The sequence below is a fragment of the Bison bison genome, unplaced genomic scaffold (assembly GCF_000754665.1).
Source record: "Bison bison bison isolate TAMUID 2011002044 unplaced genomic scaffold, Bison_UMD1.0 scf7180017864508, whole genome shotgun sequence".
Taxonomy (NCBI): Eukaryota; Metazoa; Chordata; class Mammalia; order Artiodactyla; family Bovidae; genus Bison; species Bison bison.
The window spans coordinates 3,645,415-3,664,968 of record NW_011495064.1 but is presented as its reverse complement, the minus strand read 5'-3'; the positions used below and the strand labels follow the sequence as shown (position 1 = coordinate 3,664,968).

Sequence of the window (19,554 nt, the reverse complement as noted above, 5' to 3'; positions counted from 1 at the left end):
GTCAGCAAGATCCCCTGGGGAAGGAAATGGGAACCCACTCCTGTATTCTTGCCTGGAGAACCACGTGGACAGAGGGGCCTTGTGGGCTACAGTCCGTGGGGTCGCAAAAAGTGTCGGATAAGACTTAGAGACTAAACAACACAATGAAAGTCCACTTATAAATTTCAGAACCTGCTTCTATGTCAGTTCGCTCGGTGACTTTGCCCCCAGAGAGCCTGGCTAGTTAAGCCGCAGGAGAGCAGGGTTCCAGCTGGTGCAGCAGGTTGTCTGTGTTGGGTTTGGTGTTTGAGCAGATGAGCAGGTCCCAGCCTGGGGAGAACTACAGACAGGAGTGAGACTGTCCTGGAAACATGGGCCAAAGTTCATCTTCTTCTTTGTCTTCAGAGAAGACCTGACCCCAGAGCCCTCCAGATCTGCCAGCCTTGATCCTGCCCGCACCCCTGCCCTGGGTGACCTTGTGTGCTTCTTCTAGAATGAGATGCTTTGAGCATGCCAAACGTCTTTTCTCAGCTTGCACCAGGATTGCCTGCAGGTGGTTTGTACAGAAGTGGAGACTTTGAGGAGAAGTGATCTTGTCTTCTTTGGCTGCCTTTCAGGCCTTCAAGGGAGGGTTATACTTTGCCTGAGAAGCAGCCATCTCCAGTGCCACCACCAGCTTGCCGTTTTTTGTTTGTTTATTTTTAATCTTTGAAGGGGACTCTCAGGATGTTTTAATGGTAAACGTCTGATGATGGAAGAACTGACTCTTTGGAAAAGACCCTGATGCTGGGAAAGATTGAAGGCAGGAGGAGAAGGGGACGACAGAGGATGAGATGGTTGGATAGCATCACCGACTGTATGGACATGAGTTTGAGTAACCTCCTGGAGTTGGTGATGGACAGGGAGGCCTGGCGTGCTACAGTCCATGGGGTCACAAAGAGCTGGACATGACTGAAAGACTGAACTGTCTAATGATCTTCCAGTTCCCATTTGATTTGTGAGAAGTACTGGTTATTACTGTGGTAAATGGTAAAAGAATCTGCCTGCAATACAGGAGACACAGGAGACTTGGGTTCGATCCCTGAGTTGGGGAGATCCCCTGGAGGAGGGCATGGCAACCCACTCCAGTATTTTTGCCTGGAGAATCCCATGGACAGAGGATCCTGGTAGGCTATAGTCCATAGGGTCAGAAAGAGTCAGACACGACTGAAGGGCCTGAGCACACATACACACACAATGGTTATTACTTTAAGATCTTTGCAAAATTTGAAGTCATTAAAGACAAACACGGGTTTTCAACCATTACTGTAAAAATTGAGGTGAGAATCATCAATTGATGCTGAAACTAGGAAATGAAAGTATGATCAGAAGGAGGGTGTTTACATAGTCTCAAAGGATCTTCTCATAAGATGTTGATTAATTACAGCAAAAAGAAAACAGTGATATGCTGGTGGAGATATCAGCTTTGCCAGGAGATGAAAGTTATTACTAGCAACATTATTAATGGAACAAATTGACATCTGTGCCTTCTGATATGAGGCTCTGCAAAGGACATACCACTGCATCTGTATGTTCCTGCCCCAAACATATAACCTGAATCCAGTCATGACAAAGCGTCACATAAACCCAAATGTAGAGAATCTACAAAGTAGCCAGTACTCTTCAACAGTCAAGATCATACATGTGCACACACATGCACACACACGTTGGAGGTAGTGATAAAGCAAACGTAGTGAAATGTTAACATTGGAGAGATTTGGATGCGGGTCATGTGGAATTCTTTGTCTTATTTATTTAATTTTTGGCTGTGCTGGGTCTTCGCTGCTGCGCTCGGGCTTTCTTCAGTTGCCACGAGCAGGGGCTACTTGAGTTGCGGTGCACAGGCGTCCCCTTACGGTGGCTCCTCCCGTTGCAGAGCAAGGGCTTCAGGCACGTGGGCTTCAGTGGTTGCAGTGCACGGGCTTAGTTGCCCTGAGGCATGCGGAATCTTCCCAGACTAGGGATCAAATGTGTTCCCTGCATTGGCAGGCGGATTCTTAACCACTGAACCATCAGGGAGGTCCCACCCGTTCTACCTCTTTGTAATCCTTTGACCTTTTCTACCGCAAATGAACATAACTATTCCTGTGACCCATCAATTTGACACCTAGGTGCATTGTCCACAGAAATGCGTGTGGCTGGGTGTGTGGGTATGTGGCTGTGTGTGTCCAGAATGCAAGTGTAACAGTGTTCATGGAAGCATTATTCATAGTAGTCAAAACCTGAAAACAACGAATGTGTCCCTCTGGAGTAGAAGAGTTGAGCCTGTATTCACACAATGAAACCCTGCAGAGCCCTGAAAACACGGCCCTGAGCAAAAGAAGCCGGACACAGAAGAATGCACACTGTGTGACTCATTACACATTACTCGGAAAACGGGCAGACACATCTGCGGGGTTAGGCCTACCTTTCGAGCAGAGGATGGAGTCCTGACTGGGAGCGAGTGTGAGGAGGACTCTGGGGTGCTGGTATATGCTATTTTTTGGACTTGCGTCACGGTTACCTGGGCTTATCTGGTGGCTCACTGGTAAAGAATCTGCCTGCCAATGCAGGAGACATAGGTTTGATCCCTGGGTCGGTAAGATCCCCTGGAGAAGGAATTCTCTGGTATTCTTGCCTGGGAAATCCCATGGACAAAGGAGCCTGGTGGGCTGTAGTCCACGGGGTCTCGAAAGAGTCAGACATGACTTAGCAACTAAACAACAGCTACGACAACATGGTTACCTGGGTGTGTTTACTTGGTGGAAGTTCATCGAGCTGTATTCTCACTGTGGTTCCCTTTTCTGCATGTGTATTGTCCATTCAAATTGATGCATTTGATTTGTACCTAGCATAGTAATGTTTGATATATTGCATATCACGATGGACTGAACTGTGTCCATCTCCCCCCAAATGCTTGCATTGAAGCCTTTACCCCCAATGTGATATTATTTGGAAATGCGGCCTTTGGGAGGAAATTAAGGTTAGATTAGGTCATGAGGGTGGGACCCCATGCTGCAATTAGTGACCTTAGCAAAAGAAGAGACCAGCGCCCACTCTTAGGTTCACTTTGTCTCCCTCTCCCTGCCCCGTCTCACTTCCTGTCCCATGAGTCCATAAGAGAGAGGGCAAGAGAGATGGCAGTCCCGCCACAAAGCACAAGAAAAGCCCTCAGAATGCACCCTGCCTTGCCAGCACCTGGATCTGCCACTTCCAGCCTCCAGAGCCGTGAGAAATAAATCTGTGGTTGAAGCAACCCCCCAGCCTATGGTATTTCGTTAAGACCACCCAAGCTGACACATAAATGTACGATAGCATCAACAACCTAGTTTTTTTTCTTTTGGCTGTGCTACGTCTTTTTTGTGGTGCGTGGCTTCCCTTGTTGCACGCGGGCTCAGCAGTTGTGGCGCTCATTCTGTAGCTGTGATGTGTGGGCTCTCTAGTTGCAACATGTGGGCTTAGTTGCCCCGAGGCATGTGGGAATCTTAGCTCCCCGACCAGGAATCGAACCCACATCCCCTGCATTGCAAGGGAGATTCTCAACCACAGGACCACCAGGGAAGTCCGCCTAGTTTTCTGAGCTTCCTTCTGGGCTTGGCACTGGAGTATGGAGATACTGTGCACTCAAGTGATGCAGGAAGAGCACGGACCCCAACCCCACCCCACCCCGCCTCAGTGTGGGGATGAAAGTGCAGCTTCCTCACTCATCAGGATGGCCCACCCCTTGGCAACCCCATCATCCTCCCATCCAGAGCCCTCAACTGCTGAGCTCTCAGGGACCAGAGTGAGCTGCTTGTCATAATCATGAAAGTGGAATGGCAAAAGCCAGCGACTCTGGACTGGAACAAAGGCTGTGCTGTGTCTCCTAAACTTAGTGAGCTCCGCATTGTTAGGAAGACACAGAAAGCACTTGTGCTCAGAAAAGAAACCGATTTGAAAGGGAGAACATAGCCTCCCCCTCCCACCCCCTCACCCCCCATCCCCTCAGCACACAGCTTTTTACGTGGAATTGGTCTCTTTGTATCAGCAGTTTCTGATTCTTTTTATGTTTTATCTTATCATCTCCATGGACTTGTGAGCAGCAAAGCATTTGCTTGGTTTGGGGCAGTTTTCTTGTTATAACGTAGTAACTCTGGAAATGAGAGTTCACTGTTGCCACTGGCTGTGAGTGGTGGTGTTCATGTGTTCATGTAATGACTTTTCAAAACTATTTTTGTAAGTGAAAGTTGCCCAGTCATGTCCAATTCTTTGCGACCCCATAGACTATACAGTCCATGGAATTCTCCAGGCAAGAATACTGGAGTGGGTAGCCTTTCCCTTCTCTAGGGGATCTTCCCAATCCAGGGATTGAACCCAGGTCTCCTGCGTTGCAGGCAGGTTCTTTACCATCTGAGCCACCAGGGAAGCCCAAAAGACAATTATTTTGTTGTATGCAGTCCCCAAAGTTACTGTTCTTTAGCTTTATGGCCAGCTGGCAGTTTTATAGATTTCCTGAAATGCCTAGAGCCCAAACAATGACAAAACTCTTCCAGGGTCTGCAGATTGGTTCTGAGTTGGAGTCTCCCTTCAACACTTAGCCACGCCTTTAGCAACTCTGCCTTAACCTTCACTCCCTAATTATGTGGAGCCTAATGAGTAGTCTCAGTGGTAAAGAATCTGCCTGCCAATGTAGGAGACACAGGTTCGACCCCTGGGTCGGGAAGATCTCCGGAAGGAAATGGCAACCCACTCCAGTACTCTTGCCTAGAAAATCCCACGGTTAGAGGAGCCTGGTGGGCTACAGTCGCATGGGCTGCAAAAGAGTCAGACACAACTGTTGTGTTGTTGTTGACCAAACAACAATAACAACAGTGAACAGAGGAGAAAGCTTACGGGTTTGTCGGGTCTTTCACCGGCATGCCTTAGTCCTGGGCGTGCATGTGGCTTTCTAGACACTATTGGGAACTATTTATTTATTTTAGAAATTTGGAATATTTTTCAGTCCAGAATTTTCTCATTTTCTCTCTTTTTTTTTTTTTTTTTGTTAACTTATAGTTTAGTTATTAATTTGTTTTTTTTGGCCATACCACACTGGCATGTGAGATCTTAGTTCCAACACGGGAGATTGAACCCATGCCCCCTGCATTGGAAGTGAGACATCTTAACCACTGGACCACCCAGGAAGTCCCATGGGAACTTTTTAAAACTTATTTTTTTCCTCCATCATCTGCTTCCTCAGCCCCTTCCTTTTTGGGCCACTCGGTCTCTCTGGCTGCTTGTGCCACCTGTCAATTCCTTGCCCCAGGTGGCTCTGACTGGTAGATTTATCTTTAAATGATTTCAATAGATGCCACCCAGGACACTCCAGCCCTAAGAAAGTTCCAGTACGGGAGTGGGTGTAAAACAAAAGCAAGACCGTGAGTTGATTCTTCTGGGAGCTGCAAAACAGATCAACACACACAACCACAGTTCTTGAAGAACAAAGTTTGTTTTGCCTTGCTGGCACCAGCAAGCCACACCACTAATGCCACCCCCACCGCTGCCCCTGAGCTGGGACCTGGGGTGTTGGGAAGGTCAGATCAAAAGGCAGATCACAGGCTTACTGACATCTAGCAGATCCTTCTTCTTTAAACACTCCCCTCATTGTTGTTAGTTTTTTATTAGTTTCAGAGTTCCATAAGTGTTGGTCCTGACGGGTTTTTCCAGCTTAATTATTGCATTTGTGGAGGGACAGATTTCCGGGGTTCCTGACTCCCTGATTTGGACATCTCGCAGTGATTTTTGTATTGTTCGATTACTCTCTAGAAAGTATACACCAGTTAGACAGTGCTAACAGTCATGCACGTCTTCATAGCCATGCCAGCATTCATTATTATAAATTTTTAAGTTTTTGATTGTTTTCTTATTATTGAATAATACTTCATAGTCATATTGATTTGGGTTTCTTCTATTATTGTTGAGTTTGAACCCTCGTTGAGTATTTGAGCTTTTTTTGTAAACTGTCATTTTCTTTGATCATTAGTCATTCAGACATTAGCCTTTCATCTGCGTTTCAGGTTGTCTGAGCCTGGGCCTGCTATGATGAGAGATGTCTGTATATGTGGCTGGGTCCACCTTAGCTGAGGACAGGCAGCTGCTAACACAGGAGGAGGCTCGTTGGAGCCCCAGGGTCTCTTGAAATCATTCATTCATTCAACAGAGATGCACCCAGCCTTCCGTGTGCCAGGTCTGTGCTGATGCTGGGGAGATGGCAGGGACCAGACAGCCCTGTCCAGCCCCTTCTTAACAGACAACCTCACAGGGGTGACACCAAGCAAGCAAGATGCACAGGATGTCGTTTCATTTTTATTTTTTGGCCGTGCTGCATGGCATATGGGATCTTAGTTCCCCAACCAGGGATCGAACCCACACCCCCTGCATTGGAAGCACAGAGTCTTAACCACTGGACTAGGGAAGTGGTTAAGACTTCAGGGAAGTCCCAGGATATCATTTTAGAATATGGCCTTTCGTCTGGGCTGTGCTGGTTTTCATTTCATACAGGTTTTGTAAATGTTGATGTCTGTACACTTGCACATCGCGTCCTTGAAATGAGAGGTCAGATGGAGCCTCCTTGACCTTAGCAACTTGATGTTCATGGAGCATCTGCTGGGTCCTTGGCGTGGAGCTGGAGGAGGGCAGTTCCTTCCCGGGCACCCAGGGGCCCAGGGCCCTCCTCTCAAGCGCTCGGCCCTTTTGAAGGCTAGCCTCACCTGACAGGTGGTTCCTTCCAGGAGAAAACTCCCAGCGGCTTGCCGATGGCCGGGCCCAGGAAGGCGGTGCCAGACCTTCCTTGGAGAGAAGGTAGGTATCTCTCACCTGTGCAGGTGGAGCCCTTCTGAGGTTTGGGGCCACGAGGGAGTGGAAAACCCAGTCGATAGGCTCCCCTTGCTTGCTGCGCCCTCCTTGGTCAGAGTGGCCCAGGGGCTGGGATGGTGGTGGGCCACTGGGGACACCACAGCTCTGTGTCCCATCCACAGATGACCAGGCTGCCACCACCAGGCCCATCCTCCTGCCCAGCCTGAAGGGCAGCTGCTTCGACCATCCCCTGTACCAGGGGCTCCCGCACCCCACCCGGCGCCTCTGCAGTCCCGCCTCTGCTCCAGCCTCCAAGTCATCAAAAAAGCCCAAGATGCAGGCCACCGGGAACACGGTCTCCAATGACTGGAGCCCGCCGCCTGTGGAGTTCCTGAACCTGAGCGTCCCACAGGCCAAGAGGGGGGACCCAGCCCCAGGGCCTCGGGGCCTGAGGAGGCTGGCTGTCCAGCACCCCGAGGTGTCAGAGCAGGAGCCCCAGGACCTGGGTCGACTAGGAGGCCTGCCCTCACTGGGGGAGCTGTTCTGGAACGTGGCAGGGACCAGCCCAGAGGCTGCAACTCCTGGGATGGGCGCCCACGCCTCGGTAAGTCGGGGCCTCCTCTCCTTGCCACCCCTCTCTGGCCACTTCTCCAGAGTCGTCGACAGGCCATCCCTTTGTAGCCACTCCTCTTCAGCCACACCCCAGCTACCCTCCTTTGGCCCCCTCCCCTTGACCATAAGTTTTTCTCCACACCCTCTGACCTCTCCCCAGCCCCTGGGCCCTCGTGACTGGGAGCTTGGGCCCCTGAGGCTGGACTGTCTCCCCCTTTATTTCTGCCCCTAACTCCTAACAGAAATGCTTGGGGTGATGCGGGGCCCCTCAAGGCTTTCGCAGCCCAGGTTGAGTTCATGGATCTGGGCTAGGTCAGGCACAAAGCCTCAGGCTAACTGTGGTCCAGCGACTTGGGAATTCTGAAGTGGGAACTTGAGTGATGAACTGCATTCCTAGCAATAAACCATGGTTGCTGGGAAGACTTTGGGAACATTTGAGTGCCCACAGATCCAGTAAATGTATTCTAAGAATAGGACCTATTTATTTGTAACAGCCCAAGATTGCCAATAACCAAAATGCCTATCAGTAGTGAACTAGTAAATTGTGTCATTATCATACTTCAGAATACCATGGAAGTGGTGTTTTTTTTTTTTAATTATCTCTTTAGTATTGATATGGAATGAACCTGATTACATATTGTTAATTGAAAATCAGAGCTCAGTACAGAATAGCGGGTGCACTACACTACCATTTGTGTTAAAAGAGAGTCTGATGTATTCCTGATTGCTTCTCTGTGTGAACAGGGTCTCCAGCAGTGGACACCTGAGGCCACCTGTGCGGAGGGGCCCCGGGGGCCAGGGGTGGCGGTGAGGCGAAGTCCGTGGGCTGTGTGCCGTTATGCCTTCCGATTGTTTTAATTGAGTGAATATACTGCCTGTTCAGAAAAGAAAACTAAATAGAGGGCTTAACATTGATCAGTCTTTTTTCTCCCTTTGTCTTTGTCTTTGACGCCCATTCCTGTATGGTTTCGCCAGCTCGCCTCTGGGAGCTCAGGGTGCTATGTCAACAGCTTGGATTACTTACTGCAGGAGAAGAGGTGAGCGGGGACGATCTTCTTTTCTTTGAGGTTAGCGGTAATTTTACAGCGTTCGTTTGTACTCGAAGACTCAGAGCAAATTCCTCCCAGGATAAAGCAGCCTACTCCCCTCCCTTCTCAGCAGGCCTCCCAAGTGAGTGCCCCGTATGCCCTGGTGCGTAACCAGCACTCGGAGTGTCAGGGGGTCAGAGGACAGCATAGCATCTTCGAGGCAGAGAGCGCCGCACCGGAGCACGCACAGAGACCTAGCTCTGGTTCTCTCTCCACCTGAGCCCCGTTCAGCCCAGTTCCTGCCAGTATGGCGCTCATTCAGCTCCCATCCAAGGGCTCAAGGGAAGTGGAGGAAACAGATGGCTTTGACATGGAGGCGTGCAGCCTGACGATGGCTCTGACAGTGCTGGGGGGTCAGGGGCAGCCATAAGGAGCTGGCCTTCCCGGTCATCCTGGCCCAGGCCAGCCCCTGAGCAGTGTTCCTGTAGCGCTTGCTCTAGCTCACCTGCCCTCCCTCTGGGATTACAGTGAGCCTGTCTCACGTAGAAGTTGGTTTCTTTTTTCCTCTTTTAAAAAGGACTTGTTTAGCTATGGCTGTGCTGGGTCTTCACTGTTGCTCACGGGCTTTCTCTAGTTGAGGTGAGAGTTTCGGCGAGCCGGCCTCATTGCTGTGGCTTCTCCTGTTGCAGAGCAAGGGCTCTAGGGCACTCAGGTTTCAGAAGTCGGGCTTCCCAGACTCTAGAGCACAGGCTCGGGAGTTGTGGCGCGGGCTTGGTTGTCTTGCAACATGTGGGATCTTCCTGGGCCAGGGATCGAACCCGTGTGCCCTGCATTGGCAGGTGGATTCTTTATCACTGAGCCGCCAGGGAAGCCTGAAGTTGGTTTCTTAAAGCGAAAGTCACAGGGGATCAGAACCGGAAATCCCTTAGGGAGGCACAGTGGGGGAATGGAAACCAGTACAAGTGCTCTTTCTCCCCTGGGAAGCAGATGACGTGGTTGGCTTGCACTGAGGTCCCACCTGCAGTGAAGATACTAGAACCCCACGCCTCCGTTGTCCGTAGGGACTGGGGTGGCCGGGGCACAGGTGGACTCCACCCTGGACCTGCACTGCGTCTGACAGGAGCGCGTTGTCCACAAGCTGCTTCTCTGTGTCCTCTTGGCATCTCTCCGGTTGTTTTCGCTCAGTGGCTGCACGCTCCCTTTGTGGAAGTTACACATGGAGAGAGGCACTGCTATTGCCAGATGCTCGGGTTCTTATCGGAATAACGTCTCAGTGGCCTCTGTTTTTCCCAGCCCCATATTCTTGCCCTACCGGAGAGGGTTAAACACATGTGTGGCATGCATTATCGTATTTTCCCCTGGAAACTGAACACAGTGATTCTGGTATTTCATAGCCCAGGTGGCGCTGGTGGTAAAGAATCTGCCTGTCAGTGCAGGAGACGCAAGAGATACAGGTTCAATCCCTGGGTTGGGAAGATCTCCTGGAATAGGCAATGGCAACCCACCCCAGTATTCTTGCCTGGAGAATCCCATGGACAGAGGGGACCTCAAAGAGTCGGGACACAACTGAGTGACTGAGCACACACAGAGCGGGCTGGAAAAGGAGCACCTAACTCAGCCTGAAGGTTAGGACGGGATCCCCAGGGGGTCCTTGTCCTTGGACCATGGACGATTACAGTTGGGAGGGCAATGGGAATGACCACACAGCTAAAGGCATGTCAGGCAGACGGTGCTGGGACTGGAATACTCTGTGTCAGAGTGTGGGGGCAGGCCAGAGCAGGAGTTGCAACCAGGATGTGAACCGGGGCCTCGTGAACACAAGGTCGAGTCACAGAGGGACCTCAAGCAGGTTGTGGTGTGTTTTCCATGTGTTTAAGAGAGAGTGCCCAGGCGGCATTGTGGAGAATGGCAGGAGGTGTGAGAGGGAGGAAGAGAGTGGCGATGAGCTGGCTCCCGTGGGACCTTTTCACCCTGAGTGGCTGGGGCCTGTGATGGGAAGTGGAATTCAGAATTGGGCATCTGAGGACCAAGTGCTGTCCCCCTTCGGCTGGCAGTCATCCAGCTAGCCCAGTCCAAGACAGTGGCTGGGCAGGAGACAAAACCTTGGAGACCGAGGACCTGTGGGCAAAGCCAGGGTGCACACACAGAGGGTGAGGCAAGGGCTGGAGGGGTGGGGCTCCCAGGACTCCTTTAACAGCCGGAGGGAATAAGAAGGTCAAAGCGGGGACTGGTGTCCCTCAGAATTTGTGTGTGGTCAGGGCCGAAGGTGAGGGAGCTGATTTCCTGCAAAGTAATGGCCAGCTCACAGGGCTGCAGTGGGGCTGATTGGAAAGGGAGTTGAGGCGCTCAGGGCTGCGGGAAGAAACAGGCTGAGGGGCAGCATGCGCAGGAAGGGAGGAGCAGCCCTGGGGCCGGAGAGGCAGGCCCAGGGCGGCCATGGGCACAGGGGCTGCTCCTGCTTGGGGCACCTGGGCCCAGGGGCAGCAGAAAGGCAAGGCCCAGGACCCAGTGTGGTGCTGTTCAGTTGCTAAGTTGTGTCTGACTCTTTGTGACCCCATGAACTGCAGCACGCCAGGCTTCCCTGTCCTTCACCAGCTCCTGGAATTTGTTCAACCTCATGTCCATTGAGTTGGTGATGCCATCCAACTATCTCATCCTCTGCTGCCCCCTTCTCCTCTTGCCCTCAATCTTTCCCAGCATCAGGGTCTTTTCCAATGAGTCAGCTCTTCACATTGAAGTTGTGTGGTGTAAATTGTCGTCTTTCAGGCAACGCAGACCCTCTTCCCCAGCCCCACTGCTGGAATCTGAGTTTGAGAGCCTCTGTGCAGGGAGACAGGGCCCTGGGCTCCCTGGTCCCTGTGCCTGGGCCTGGCTGTGCTCCGGGATGCCCTTGGGGCCCTGTGACGGAGCTGGATGAACAGGCCCTGGGCTGACCCTGGTTGACACCTCTCACCTCCTTGCAGGGAGCAGGAGCAAGAGAAGCTACTTTTTCTGGACTATGCTGACCTCAGAGCCTGGGATCTTAATGAAGATGAAGTGCTGCTCACGCCTGAGCACAGGTAAGGGGAGTGGGGACAGGTTGGGGGAGAGGGTGCCCTCAGGAGGGAGGGTCTACCCACTCAGGGCCCAGTCCACACCCGCCTGTCCAGACAGAGGGTTTAAGTGCTGACCTGTCCTTTGTTTTGGACAGCTTCTTTCTTTTTCAATATTTATCTATTTGGTTGTGCTGGGTCTTAGTTGTGACCTGCAGGATCTTTGATTTTTGTTGCATCATGCAACACACTCCAGTCTGCTTGCCTGGGAAATTCTATGGACAGAGGAGGTCACAAAAGAGTTGGACACAACTGAGTGCAACTGAGCACACACACAGGCACGTGGGGTCTTCAGCTGTGGCCTGTGGAATCTAGTTCCCTGACCAGGGATCGAACCTGGGCCCCCCCTGCATTGGGAGCATGGAGTCTTAGCCGCTGGACCACCAGGGAAGTCCCTGGACCATTTCAGCCAGAGGTTTGTGTGCTGTTGATAAGTTTTCAAGCTGCCTCCTCGTAATCCCACATCTGTTCATTGATTCGAGAAATATTTATTCTCCCATTGTGTGTCAGGGTCTAGTGTGGGCCTTTGAGGATACACAGGTGTAAAACATGGCCTGTTCTTCCCTGACTGTCTGCCCAAACTCGTGGGACCAGATCCCAAGCCACAGTCCAGAAGAACACTGCTTTTGAAAGAGAGAGTACAGCCGCGCGACACGCTTGTCTTACCCTGTGCAGGGGGAGGGAAGTGGCTTCTGTCAGAGGCGTCATCTGGGCTGGAGTCTCCTGGCCTATTGGCCGGAACCAGGGCTGGATTCCTCTGTACCATGGAGATGCCCAAGGACCACAGTTGAATCCATCTTCAGGGCACCTGGTTTTCCATTCATTCGTCTATCCATCTGTCTCTCCATTTGTCGGTCTATCCAACAAGCATCCATTATGTGCCAACTTTGCATCAGGCTCTGTGGAAATAGTGAAGGACAAGGAAGCCTGGAGTGCTGCAGTCCACGGGATCACAGTCAGACACGACTTAGTGACTGAACAACTGTGCAGGCTCTGGGATGCAACAGGAACAGAGCCAGACGGAGGTCTCTGCAGTCCACGGGATCACAGAGTCAGACGCGACTTAGTGACTGAACAACTGCAGGCTCTGGGATGCAACAGGAGCAGAGCCAGACAGAGGTCTCTGCAGTCCACGGGATCACAGAGTCAGACACGACTTAGTGACTGAACAACTGTGCAGGCTCTGGGATGCAACAGGAACAGAGCCAGACAGAGGTCTCTGCCCTCGCGCTGCCTGGGGTCAGGGCCGGAAACCAGCAGTGCAGTGGTGAATGCAGGAAGCTGGTGACCAGGGCTGATGAGCAAGGAGACAGTGGGCATCGGCAGTGTTGGGGGTGCTGTGAGAGTTGGACGAGGGGTTGGGGACTCTGAGAACAGATAGGTTTTCAGCAGAGTCCTGGAGATGGCGAGGGGTGGCCCTGGGAGGGCCTTGCCATGGGAGCAGTGAGGAGGGGGCGGAGGTGGGGAGTGGAGGTCGGGGCTGCGTGAAGCTGGTTGCCACTCATCTGAGCAGGGTCTTCTGCAGCTGCGTCCAGGGTAGACTGGGGGGGCACAGGGGGCCGTGGTAGTAATCCAAGAGAGTGAGGACAGGGGAGGAGGAGGAGGCAAGTTCTGGGTAGACTTTCAGGGTAGAACTGACAGGGTTTGCTGATGAGCTGGATGGAGGCTGTGGGAGCAAGAGAGGAATCAGAGTGGACCCCCTGAATTGAGGCCTGAACAGATGGATGGTTGGGGTTGGCTCGAATTGGGGAGGGCTGAATGACGCAGGCTGGGGGTGGTGGCAGGCACGGGAACAAGTGTTCACTTGTGGGACCCCTGGGGCCAGACCAAGACAAGGACCTCCTTGTCTGGAGAGCCCAGCTTGGGAATCACCATGTATAGGTGACATTTAAAACCGCAAAGCCAGATGAGATCACCAGGGAAGATGGTGTAGAGAGAACGGCCCAAGGGCGCAGCCTCAGGGTCACGGTGACCTTGACAGGAGCAGCTCCAGTGCGTGACCAGGGGCGAGCCTGCCTGGAAACAGTTCAGAGGAGTCCAAGAGGGGAGGGCAAAGGAGGAGATCGGGCGGCAGCTGAGGGGGAAAGTGGAGCCAGGACAGATCCTTCTGTTTGTCTGTCTGCCTTCCTTTCCATTCTTCCTTCCCTCCCTCCTTCTTTCCTTCCCTCCCTCAGGAACCGCGTGCCCCCACGTGACCCCGGGGCAGGCTGGTCCACACGCCCTGGACTGTCCGCCTGTCCAGGCTTCGCTTTCTCCGTGTGACCAGGTGGCGCTATTCAGGCCTGAGCTGGGCGGTCTGGTTGGAATGCCTACACTGAGTCAGCATCCTGTGTCCACAGGACACAGACTCCCCGGGGCCCCCTCTCTCAGGACCCCTGTATGGTTCCCCTCAGATCGGGGCTCAGCGGGTTGTCTGTGAAGCGTGTGAACTGTAAAGAGTTCCTTCTGGCTCTGAGGGCCTTTACAGCCTGCTGGGCTGTGCTGCTTGGTAGCAATGGTGAGCTTGCTTGTGTGGCAGTGAAAGCCTCATTAATTGAAATGGGCAGGAGGTGGCCGCAGCCTGGATTAGGGACATCTGCCTCCTAACTGGTGGCTCAGTGGTCCAGAATCCACCTGCCAGTGCAGGAAAGGCGGGTTTGATCCCTGGGTCGGCAAGATCCCCTGGAGAAGGGAATGGCAACCCACTCCAGTGTTCTTGCTTGGAGAATCCCAAGGACAGAGGAGCCTGGCGGGCTACAGTCCATGGGGTCACAGAGAGTTGGGCTAAAAAACTAAGCAGCAGCCTTGTAGCTGGCCCCAGTTTCCACGTGCTGCCCAGAGGCCGGGAAAGGGTGCCTGACGGGCACACGGTGACTCCTGGCAGATGGAATCAGCAGGTTTGGGCCAGAGGCTTTCGTGGCATCATGAGTAATGACGCAATTTTCTCTGTCAGGGCTGGGGATTCACTTCCCACGGTCCCCACTCACTGGATGGAGAACCTTGGAAATAAATGGTTTAAGACATCTCTGTAGCCTGGATAATCTCCCTAGCTCTTTCCCTTTCTCCCGAGTGCATCCAGGATTTTGGAAGTTGTGGCCTGGATGCTTTTAAAATTCCCCACAGAAAGGGAGTTAACCTGGGCAGCTGGTGCTCTGGGCTTTGAAATATCATGCTGATAATACTCTGGGCACGTGACCTTTTCAAGTAGTACTCTGAGACAGCCTCTTCTGACAACAGCCACTTTGAGGTGGTCGTTTTGATGTGCGATCATCTTGATGGGTCAGTTCGGTTCTTTGCTTCAAAGAAAATTACTCACTGATGTACAAAACCCGGCAGCCTCTTCCATCCCTGAGTGGGGCCAGGGTGGGTGGGAGGTGCCATGCAGGAGTACGGGTTCAGAGGGGTGAGGCCTAGGCCGGGGGGCTGGCCCCCATCTGGCGGACAGGTCCCCTGTGACCAGGAGTCACGTAACCCCTCACCCTTGGCCGGCAGAGGAAGGCCCCCCGTCATCCCGAGCTGATCAGCTGCTTCTAATCCAAGGGTAGCCTGTGTCTTGAACAGACAACATCCTGCATTCTCTAGCCCTTAAAGTTAAAAGCCCTTTATGTGTGTGCCAGTGCCAGGGAGGGGAGGATATTTATACCACAGCATCATCCTTTATCCTCACTTCTGGGCTGCACAGGAAGTTCTCAATTAGAGTCATCTCAGAGCTCTTAATAATGCACATACATTGTATTTAATATCACAAAACTCCCTTTGAGCGATGGTTTGGGGTCAGGAGCTGAGAGCTTTTTGCAGATGAATCTGGTTCTTACAGACTTTTAATAATCTGTACTTTTTCTAAAATTATAAAAGCAACCTCGGAAGCCATTGTTGTTGTTGCTCTGTCACTCAGTCGTGTCCAACTCTTTGCGGACATAGGAAGCCGCAGATACTCAAAAACTCAAACGGCAAATAAATTAACAAAACTAAAGTTGTTGTGCCATTTGTATGGTGGTTTGCTGAGGCTGTTTCCGAAGTTTGCGAGGTCAGAATCTGTCCGGTTTTCCGATGTCATTCCCATCTGTTGTGCCGTTTCACCCTTAGGATGACCTTCCTTACCTTGGGTCACTTGGCAGGACAGTGACAGGTCTCCTCTGGCAGCTGGTGGGCCCCCAGCCCAGCTCGTGCACCTCCAGCGCTGGCTGCCGGGCCCCAGATACTCACAGGAGGCCCTGGCCGTGTCCCCTCCATGTCCATTGCCCCAGGGCCCAGCTGGCCGCCTGGGTACTGGCCTTCCTGTGATGAGAAGAAGGGGTGCAGTGCCTGTGGCTTGCTTTATTTTGTTATTATTACTGTTGAGTTTATGTTATGTTAGTGCAAAATCAAGCCGAACACTGTTCTTTGATGTAAACAGGAAATGTCTCCCCTTCCTTCCCCTCCCCCATCCTGTTCCCTCAGGATGACCCTGGACCGTGGTTGGGTGTGTCAGATGTGTGCAGGCTGTTGTGTGCATGTCTGTGTACCTGCATCACACACACACACACACACACACACACACTCTTGCTGTTCTGTGGCTGGCTGTGTTCACCCTCCACATTCTGTGTAAGGGAGACCCTTCCATCCTGCATAGCGCTGCGACTGGCCTCATTCTGAGGGACAGTCTTCACCTCCTGCCTTATACACATCCCCACAGAGCTGGAATGTGTCCCCTCTTCTGCCTGTTCCTTCCCTATCTGTGGGACCTAGCTCTGGTTCACTAAATGACTCTCAGAGCAGCGCGGGCCTGGGCCTCTGCATTTCCCAGGCTCCCTGGGGAGTCCTCCTGCTCACGAGGCCTTGAGGATGCTGCTCAGAGAAAGAGCCCTGGCCCCCTCATCATGCTGCAGGGGCCCTCCCTGGCCTGCTGCACCATCCGGGGCTTCTCTCCCAAGCCTCTCCCCGCACCTTGTTGCTGCTCTGGGGCTGGTCCACTCGCTGGAGGGCCTCGCTGTGATCCCCTTACACTTGTCCTGGGGGAGCATGGGCAGCCCACGCCTGCCTCATCTTGAGCATCTGGCACCTGCACTCGTGGGCACTCAGTGGACGTTGGACCAGAGCCTGCGAGTGGGGCAGGGTTGGGGACCAGAACTTCCAGCTCCTGCACTAAGGCCCTGAGAGAGGGGTTGGGGTCCGACAGGGAGTGGGAGCGAGCCCCTTTGTCTCCATCTGGCGGGCTCTCCCTCCGTCAGCAGGGGGCGCTGTGCCCCCGGTCTGGTCCCCACCAGGCGGGGGCTGCGGGGAGGGGCCGCCATCTGGCCTTCCCTGGCCTCCCTCCAGACTACAGACAAGGTGCACCTGCTGATGCCCGGCTCTCCCCTGCCCCTTGATTTGCCAGGACGCTGGTGGAGAGATTCTCCGTGCCACCGCAGGCCATCCCAGCAGTGCATCCGGGCGAGACCGTGTTTCTTCCCAGGCACCACCCTGTGCCCTGCATCCTGGACAGTTCACAGCTGAAGCCACGGAACCCCCTGGAAAAGCTGTTCCTCAGGTAAACATCCGTGCGGCTTGACCAGGCCCCTCCCTCGAGGAGCCCAGCAGTGAGGACCACCCCAGAGGAGGCCTTCGGAAGTTGTGTTTTCCCAGTGTGGGTGTGTCAGCCTTTAGGGAACACGCAGTACACACATTTCTGCTTATGGTATTTTCTTCACTAATTTAGATGTATATCCTTCACAGAATCTTACACTGCAGCAGATATTCAGCATCTGTTATGTGCTGCCTTTTCCTCCCCCATGGCCCCGTTGCATGGTCAGACTCATCACACATGCCCTTGGGGTTATGTCTCCATCAACACTGGAACCACTTTCCTGGCCGTCCAGCAGTTTCCCAGGGCCCATCATCCCCTCCTCTCTTCCTCCTGGAAAGTTTGTCCCCAGCCACAAGGACAACTCAGCATAACATCAGGACAGCTGCCCTGGTCCTCGTCTTGGTGGGACTTGTTCACAGGCATTATCACATAACCCCTGACTATGTTTGATTTTTTTAGGGGATTTTTGAAAACTTTACCACAATAACATGCAACTCTTGCGATTGTGAGTTTACATGTCTAAGAATAAGAGCGAGAAAGCCTGCAGGATTCAGGCCATCGGCCCTCCACTGCGGGCTGGTGCCCTGCTGGGCACCGGCCACTTGGGAGATGAAGTTGAGACCACCAGCCCATAAGGCACATGGAGGTTAGGGACACATTAGGACTTGAACACAAGAACCTTGTTCTCTTTTCCGGCTAGCCCATCTTATTTTATAACAGAAAAATAACAGCGTTTTGATGTGTTTCCTTTAAAGCTTTTTATCGTGGAAAGTTTCAAACACACATAGAAGCAAAGGGTACCTATGCGTACCTACCAGTCAACATCAGTTACTGACTCAGAGCCAGTCTTGGTTCTTCCATACACCTGCCCACTCACCCTGTCCCCTCAAGATCATTTTTAAGCAAGTCCCAGACACATACAATTCCTTTAAGTCCTTCAATCTGGGTCTCTAAAATACTATCTTTAGACATAACTTCAATACACTATTACACTTAATATGTGTGTCTTAATATACACTTAATCAGTTCAGTTCAGTTGCTCAGTCTTTGTGACTCCATGAATCGCAGCACGCCAGGCGTCCCTGTCCATCACCAACTCCCGGAGTTCGCTCAAACTCATGTCTATCGAGTCGGTGATGCCATCCAGCCATCTCATCCTCTGTCGTCCACTTCTCCTCCTGCCCCCAATCCCTCCCAGCATCAGGGTCTTTTCCAATGAGTCAACTCTTCGCATGAGGTGGCCAAAGTACTGGAGTTTTCAGCTTTAGCATCATTCCTTCCAAAGAAATCCCAGGGCTGATCTCCTTTAGAATGGACTGGTTGGATCTCCTTGCAGTCCAAGGGATTCAAGAGTCTTCTCCAACACCACAGTTCAAAAGCATCAATTCTTCGGCACTCAGCTTTCTTCACAGTCCAACTCTCACATCCATACATGACCACAGGAAAAACCATAACCTTGACTAGACAGACCTTTGTTGGCAAAGTAATGTCTCTGCTTTTGAATATGCTATCTAGATTGGTCATAACTTTTCTTCTAAGGAGTACATGTCTTTTAATTTCATGGCTGCAGTCACCATCTGCAGTGAATTTGGAGCCCCAAAAAAGAAAGTCTGACACTGTTTCCACTGTTTCCCCATCTACTTCCCATGAAGTGATGGGACCAGATGCCATGATCTTCGTTTTCTGAATGTTGAGCTTTAAGCCAACTTTTTCAGTCTCCTCTTTCACCTTCATCAAGAGGCTTTTTAGTTCCTCTTCACTTTCTGCCATAAGGGTGGTGTCATCTGCATATCTGAGATTATTGATTTCTCCTGGCAATCTTGATTCCAGCTTGTGCTTCTTCCAGCCCAGCATTTCTCATGATGGACTCTGCATATAAGTTAAATAAGCAGGTGACAATATACAGCCTTGACGAACTCCTTTTCCTATTTGGAACCAGTCTGTTGTTCCATGTCCAGTTCTAACTGTTGCTTCCTGACCTGCATACAAATTTCTCAAGAGGCAGGTCAGGTGGTATGGTATTCCCATCTCTTTCAGAATTTTCCACAGTTTATTGTGATCCACACAGTCAAAGGCTTTGGCATAGTCAATAAAGCAGAAATAGATGTTTTTCTGGAACTCTCTTGCTTTTTTGATGATCCAGCGGATATTGGCAGTTTGATCTCTGGTTCCTCTGCCTTTTCTAAAACCAGCTTGAACGTCTGGAAGTTCACAGTTCACATATTGCTGAAGCTGGGCTTGGAGAATTTTGAGCATTACTTTACTAGCATGTGAGATGAGTGCAATTGTGCGATAGTTTGAGCATTCTTTGGCATTGCCTTTCTTTGGGATTGGAATGAAAACTGACTTTTTCCAGTCCTATGGCCACTGCTGAGTTTTCCAAATTTGCTGGCATATTGAGTGTAGCACTTTCACAGCATCATCTTTCAGGATTTGAAATAGCTCAACTGGAATTCCATCACCTCCACTAGCTTTGTTCGTAGTGATG

At 51.8% G+C, this 19,554-nt stretch overlaps 1 protein-coding gene across 1 annotated transcript in view; it reads left to right on the top strand.

Annotated features, from left to right (window-relative positions):
* The first annotated feature begins 6,759 nt into the window (after positions 1-6,759).
* FAM178B (family with sequence similarity 178, member B) overlaps positions 6,760-19,554 on the top strand; it is a 99,532-nt gene continuing 86,737 nt past the window's right edge. Inside the window, exons 1-6 of the mRNA XM_010829855.1 lie at positions 6,760-6,816; positions 6,993-7,414; positions 8,167-8,229; positions 8,398-8,459; positions 11,414-11,509; positions 16,878-17,030. Of these exons, the coding sequence (XP_010828157.1) occupies positions 6,771-6,816; positions 6,993-7,414; positions 8,167-8,229; positions 8,398-8,459; positions 11,414-11,509; positions 16,878-17,030 (842 nt within the window). The 5' untranslated portion in view covers positions 6,760-6,770. The remainder of the gene's footprint in view (positions 6,817-6,992; positions 7,415-8,166; positions 8,230-8,397; positions 8,460-11,413; positions 11,510-16,877; positions 17,031-19,554) is intronic.